Genomic DNA, 7,049 nt, shown 5'->3' with positions numbered 1-7,049 from the left:
TTTGTTTATGAGTACAAGAGTAATTTATTCATTAAATTGTTAATTCAACAAAATATGAAGTGTTCAGAAGCAAAAAGTGCCATTTTAAATTTTCTTTTCAAATGAGCCTTTTTCTCAACCTCGGTTTATGTTCAGTTATTTCACTTTAAATGGGATGAAAAGATCCTATTCTCTGCAATTAAAGTGAAAACACTAAACCCACACACAGGAGACTGATTAAAACGCTCATTTTAGAAGAAAACTTAATATAAACAAAAAATAAATGTTATAAAAAATATAAAAACAAAAAAATAAATAGTTTCACATATTCTTGGCTTTTTGACCTGTTAGCCAGCACCCCACTTATGGGGATTTACACCTACCTAACTTAAAATAGTAACAGTTCTGGACCCCAGTAAGCTACAATAGATAAATAAATAATCAGGTATCATTGAAAAGAAAACACTTTGAGCTTTACTATGGTCCATCTTGTAAGTTTCATGCAAATATATGTGTGTGTATATATATACATGCTGAGGTACTGAGAAAAAAAATTGTACTGTGTTTAATATTAGTTTTTTCATATACAAACACATGAAATCTGTCTTGTAGCTAAAAAAACTGTCTTGAAAGCCAAGTGTCTCATTAGTTTATTATATGCATAATAAGGTGCACAATATTTGTTGTTATAAAACAGGCTTATCATTTATTACAAAAATTTTTAAAACAAATATATACATTCAACTTACTTAATAATAATAATAATAATAATAGTAATAATAGTAATAATAATAGTCATCATCATCATCCATCCATCTATTCATCTATCTATTATCTGTTATCATGATAATATACTTATTAACAATTATTAAAATGGGTAATAATATAAATGTGGGGCGACATGGTGGTGCAGTAGATAGTGCCGTCGCCTCACAGCAAGAAGGTCACTGGTTCGAGTCTCGGCTGGGTCAGTTGGCATTTCTGTGTGTGGAGTTTGCATGTTCTCCCCGCGTTCGCGTGGGTTTCCTCTGGGTGCTCCGGTTTCCCTCACAGTCTGAAGACATGCAGTACAGATGAATTGGGTAGGCTAAATTGTCCGTAGTGTATGCGTGTGAATAAGAGTGAATGGATGTTTCCAGAGATGGGTTGCATCTGGAAGGGCATCCGCTGCTTAAAAACATGCTGGATAAGTTGGCGGTTCATTCTGCTGTGGCGACCCTGGATTAATTAAAGGACTAAGCCGAAAAGAAAATGAATTAACTAATTAGTAATATAAATGCATAATAATAAAATATAATAAAATAAATAAATAAAATATTATAACATATATAACAAATAAAAATTAGGATAACAAGAAAAGTATTTTCTTGCTTGTTTTACAACAACAACGACAAACATTATGCATATGATATAATAAAAAATATTTTGGATATTCTTGGATCATAAACCATAACAATATAAGCATCACTTTTCTTGGTCAAAATTTTGACAGTTCAGATATTTTACTTTATTTTATTTACAGTTTGTTTCTAAAGTTTAAAAAAGTGAAAACAAGTAAAAATATATATTTGTTTACCATTTTTTATAAATATTTGATAATACTGTTTCTTAATCCACAACAAGCATATATGTTTTCATTAATTTACTTAATATATATTTTTTTTTTATTAAATCCTTTATCAATTAGAAGCGCGGATCTGGTTCCAGTTGGAAGTCACTGTTGAAAGTATTGACAGTAAATAACGTTTCAACCAGAAGAGCTTCTGTTGCGAGTAATGTTTAATAACTGGTCATTCAGCGCCCTCGCGTGGTGACAAAAATGCATTTCCTCTTGCTGTATTTACGGTTTCCAAGCAACAAGACTCTGAGAGAAGCGTTAGCCACTGCTAGGAGTAACTCTGTGTTCAGACTAACACACATTAGCATCCAAAAAAACACTGAAACAGCTTAAATATGGCAAAACCTAAAGAAAAAGAACCATTGGACATAGTTCACCAGAATGCTATTCATGTCGAGACAATAATGAAGGAGTTGAGACATCAGAAGCTTTATACGGAGTTTAACATCAACCCCTTCAAGAAACGTGAGTGCAGACCTTAACTTACGTGAACGTTACCTTAACTTAACTAAATACCAGTGCTAAATGTGTAAAAAGAAAGAAAGAAAGAAAGAAAGAAAGAAAGAAAGAAAGAAAGAAAGAAAGAATTGGGAAAAAGACAAGGAAAACAGTATGTTTTGTTTCTACAGTGCACGTTTTGACTGACAAACCCATGTCCAGTATCGCCCACACAAAGGAGGAGGGGGATCGTAAGTATTTTCCATGTTTCTTTTGACACTTAAAAAACGTTTGTAATTTTGTAATCAACACTATAGTCCATTTAACATCTACAAATACTCTGGACAGACTTAAAACGATATAAAAAAATAAGATTTACACATATGTATCTCACGTGGTTCCAAACCTTTGAGTTTTTTTTTTCTTTTAAACAAAATATATTTTGAAAAATATAAAAAATAGCAGGCCTAGTGGGGGGAAAAAAAAACTAGAAACTATAGAAGTCGGTGGTCAACGATTTCTAAAATTCTTCGAAATTGCTTCCTTTTTAACGAAATAAGTCATACCAGTTTGAATCATTTGACGGAGAGTAAATAACAGAATTTGTATTTTTGGGTTAACTATGCCTTTAAACTCACATGCACAAAAAGTGCATAAAAACATATATTTCTTCAATATAATAGGTGAATAAAATGTTAACTATAATCAATGATAAAAAAATAATCAAATCATAACTGCATGTTATCATCTCAAATATGAAAACAACCAACTATGAACACACTTACATACTAGCCTTGTTGACAAGTATGGAGGAGTTAAAAAATACAAGAAATACATACTACAACTTTTATGTTAAAGAGCCCATATTATGGCTTTTTGAAAATGCCCTTCCATGTAGTGTGTCACACAGCTCTAAGTGAAGTGAAATATCCAGCTAAGGCTTAAATCTGTAAGTGTACAGTGTTTAAAACTATTGATTCATCTATAAAAGAGTCGACTCATAGTGCTTCAAACGAGTCGCCTTGATAACGAGTTATTAGGTGTTTCGCGATGACGCAGCTACGAAACACAAGTAGTTGGGCGCGCAAGCCCGGGAGATTTGAAACCTGCGGCCCCGCCCACTAACAGAAAAAAGTCACACACACACACACACACAGACACACACAGACACCGGTCGAATGAAGTCACGCTGTGCAGATGGAGATTATTGACAGTTCACCCAAAGATGAAACCTTAGCAATATAGCCTAGCCTTGAGCAGATCGAGAGCCTCTGGAAACTACCTGCTTACAAAGAAGACTTCATCAGTTTGTTAAAGAAAGGATCGGTAAAGACTGTCAGAACAAGGATCAGTGGATCATGAATCAGTTTCTTCCCCCATTTCACCAGTGTAAGTACGTGCGATTAAAATTGTTGCCTCGTTTACTCTAGCTTGCAAATTATGCATTTAGTTGTGTTTTGTTACTTGTAACCGCGTGTGCTGTATCAGGTTAACTCTTTATATTCTCATATCGCGTGTAAAGCTACGTTGAAAACGCGACGCGTGCCGCTTTGTTTATGGATAGTCAGCTATGTGTGTGTGTGTGTGATGTGTGTGTGTGTCTCCTCTGAGGACGGCCGTTTGTGTGAGTGTCTCCTCTTAGGAGGTTGATGTGTGTGTGTGTGTGTCTCTGAACAGGGTAAAGCTCTAGGCAAAGGGTGATCAAAGGGACCCGTTTGTAAAGTGAGGACTTTAGGGGGTGTCGCGGTTGAAATCTTAGGGTTGTAATCGCGGATGTAACTGAGGACGCGGAGGGGGAGGGAGGTGTCGCCGCCGCGCCGTCTCTATTCTGGACGCGCCGGCCCTGTGTGTGCGTGTGTGTAAAAAGAGCAAGTAGACTGCTAGGACATATCCTCGCCAGTTCTTGGACTTTTTGCTTGATAAAATAGTTAGTCGTCAGTATTTTCTAGTCCATCGTCTGTATTTACATTCACCCACTGGCAGCCAAAATCCACTATGAAGCGTGTGTGCACTGTGACTACTTTTATATTGTTGATAATCTGCTGGGCATTTCACTCTGTCTCGCCCTGAAGCCTGTCCGTGTCGTCGACCAATCGCAGCAGGCTGTCATCGGTCCAATCAGCGCAGATTAGCTTCGCGCTGAGGACGGGTTTGGGTACAAATGAATCGCTGAACGATTCATATGGGAGTCGCTGGGATAATTAGGTAAAAATAAATGCAGATTATAAGACCATCAAAGTGTTGTTTGACCTTGCATGCATATTAGACTGTTGTTGGAGACCCTTACAACCTAAATATGACCCTATTTCATCTATAATATGGGCTCTTTAAGCTGCTTTGACACAATCTACACAGTGAAAGTGCTATATAAATAAACATGAATTGAATTGAATATAGTACACTACCTTTAATGCCATGTAGATGGTGACAATGCTTCATCTGTTGCAAAAAATAAACTGCTGCAAAAAAGTTAGGCACCATGCAAAATCTAACTGCATTCCTTACCACAAATATATTGGAGTAAAGAGTTAATATACTTAATAAAAAAAGTAATAAAGTTGAGAGTAAAAACTGATAATACTCCTTATAAGTTTACAGAGTAGCCAAAAAACACTTTTACAATACAGTAACTAATTACATCATTAACTCACATACTTAACACCACTGAATTAAATGTGTGGTTGTCAGTAGTTAATGATAAAACTTTGTGCAGCTGCTTTCCTTCGGGCTGTACATAATGCCCACCTGGAGCCCACAAAGAAGTACACTCACCCTCAGACTGAATCACAGGAGATAGGATGGTTATCCAGTCCTCTGGTAAGGATTTATTTATTCATGTATGAATGTTTGACTGTATACAATAAAAGTGTTCTCTACATGTTTCTTTTGTATTTAATTTGAACATTTTGACACTATCCATCATTCATCCATCCATCCATCCATCCATCCATCCATCCATCCATCCATCCATCCATCCATCCATCCATCCATCCATCCATCCATCTATCTATCTATCTATCTATCTATCTATCTATCTATCTATCTATCTATCTATCTATCTATCTATCTATCTATCTATCATTAATGAAATCCTAATATATTTATTAATTTTAAAGAATTTCAGCATTTATTACAACATAATTAAAATCAAAAGTTATGTTTGATACTTTTGTATTATATTAGATGTATTATACTGCATTGTACTACGGTACATGTATTATACAGTATGTGTAAATAATTGATTGAAAAATGTATGAAAAAATCTAAAAATCTACAAAAGGAAATCTATGAGGCCCAATGGGTAAAAAAAATAGCGTATCAACAATTTTTTTTAAAGTGACAGTTCAACCAAAAATGAAAATGTACTCACTAGAATTTCAAAACCTTTATGAGGTTCTCTCTTCTGTTGAACCCAAAAGATATTTTGATGAAAACTGAAAACCTGTAACCATTTACTTCCATGGTGGGAAAAACAAATACTATGTAATTGAATAGTTACAGGTTTCTGATCATTTTAAACTACCATTGTTGTGTGAAATGTCTCTTTAAATAAAAAAAAATGTTGGTAGCAAAATAATTGTGTATAATCAAGAGTCATAGAAATTATATAGTTTTAGTGTTTGCCTGTATATAATTTCTTGACTCTTAAAGGAATGTTAACCATTAATAAGTAACACAGTTTAAGCTAAAAGGTCTGTTTAATGTTCTACCATAGACAAAAGTCCCATACATTGATTAAAGTTGAGAAAATCGGCTATTTTTTTTGGTAAACTGCCCTGTGTCTTAGTTATTATGCTTTTCAAGTAAATGTATCTTGAATTAAGAATATTTAGATAATTCAGTTGGAAAACACTGGGGAGGAACACAATTTTTTGCTGTATATTTATTGCATCTATTAAATCTTACCTGTAAAAAATAAATAAATAAAAAAATAAAATAAATAAGGATAAAATTAAGCTTTTTCAATTTACACTATTTAAAAATTCTACTATTAAGGATTACTCTGTAAGTACTTAGGCAACAACAGCACAGCATAAAATGAAAAACATCTTCCATAATCATCTTACTAATCATCTCTTTCATGTACTGTAACATTTCAGCTCGTCACAGATCGCAGTGACAGAAGATTAAACTTTCCACGGCAGAACTCGGAAATCACTAAATACATGGATGCTGCCTGGCGGCTGAAGGAGCAGACACAAAATATGAGATAACAATTTGAGCTTATTTTCTTGATGCCATATAACAGTAACTCGGATAAACAAGCCCGGACTGCATATGTGGGCATTCTCTGTCATCAGCAATAAACACTAACTGCACAAATATAAATGTGTTTCAGAAAAGGTAAGGTTGGGTTTTCAGCTAAATCTCATAAGCTGCCTACCTAGACAGTGTTGTTTTTTCCCTCCCATTCCAGCAAGGCAAGTCATTGGATTTTAAGACACTGCCTGAGCGTTTAGCATTTCAGTGGTGTATCTGGAGATATGTAAAAGTGGGTCAAATGGCCACAATTCATCACTATGAATGTAACTGCTCCTGTCTAGCTGAATCTCTGCATAATAAGCAAAAGAGATTAGTTCATAACCAATTGATCTCAGATAATGTCATATTATACAGAAATGGGATTCACACAGCTTGTTTTGCAAATGTGCCTTTTTTCCTCTAGAAATATCCATAATTGTGGCTATAATTCACTGGCTGTTTATTGGAACATATTACACATACTGTATCGGCCTCTCAGGTCAAGATTTATTACAGTATACTTTCTCTAAACGAAATTTAGACTTTTATATGAAGCATGAGCGATATTTTTCTTCTTCTTCTTCTTTTTTTTACAGAAATGCAGTGAAATACCTACTACCTCGTGTACTTAGTTTTGGTCAAAATTAATTCAAATTTATTACCATGTATGAATGGAGGTGTGTATTTCTGGAAAACCAAACCAATAAAATGATCTCCAACTTGAGTCTTTCAACAAATGTCATGTTATGAATTAATATAAAAATAAAAAAAA

At 34.3% G+C, this 7,049-nt stretch overlaps 1 protein-coding gene across 1 annotated transcript; it reads left to right on the top strand.

Moving 5' to 3' along the window:
• The first annotated feature begins 1,877 nt into the window (after positions 1–1,877).
• cfap144 (cilia and flagella associated protein 144) lies at positions 1,878–6,795 on the top strand. The gene is made up of 4 exons (XM_056459087.1): positions 1,878–2,062; positions 2,227–2,286; positions 4,749–4,852; positions 6,136–6,795. The coding sequence occupies exons 1-4, from the start codon at positions 1,933–1,935 to the stop codon at positions 6,247–6,249; spliced, it is 408 nt and encodes a 135-aa protein (XP_056315062.1). The 5' UTR covers positions 1,878–1,932; the 3' UTR covers positions 6,250–6,795.
• Positions 6,796–7,049: the final 254 nt, after the last annotated feature.

This window comes from Danio aesculapii, chromosome 6 (assembly GCF_903798145.1).
Source record: "Danio aesculapii chromosome 6, fDanAes4.1, whole genome shotgun sequence".
In the NCBI taxonomy this organism is placed as follows: Eukaryota; Metazoa; Chordata; class Actinopteri; order Cypriniformes; family Danionidae; genus Danio; species Danio aesculapii.
This window is presented reverse-complemented; position numbering and strand designations above follow the sequence as displayed.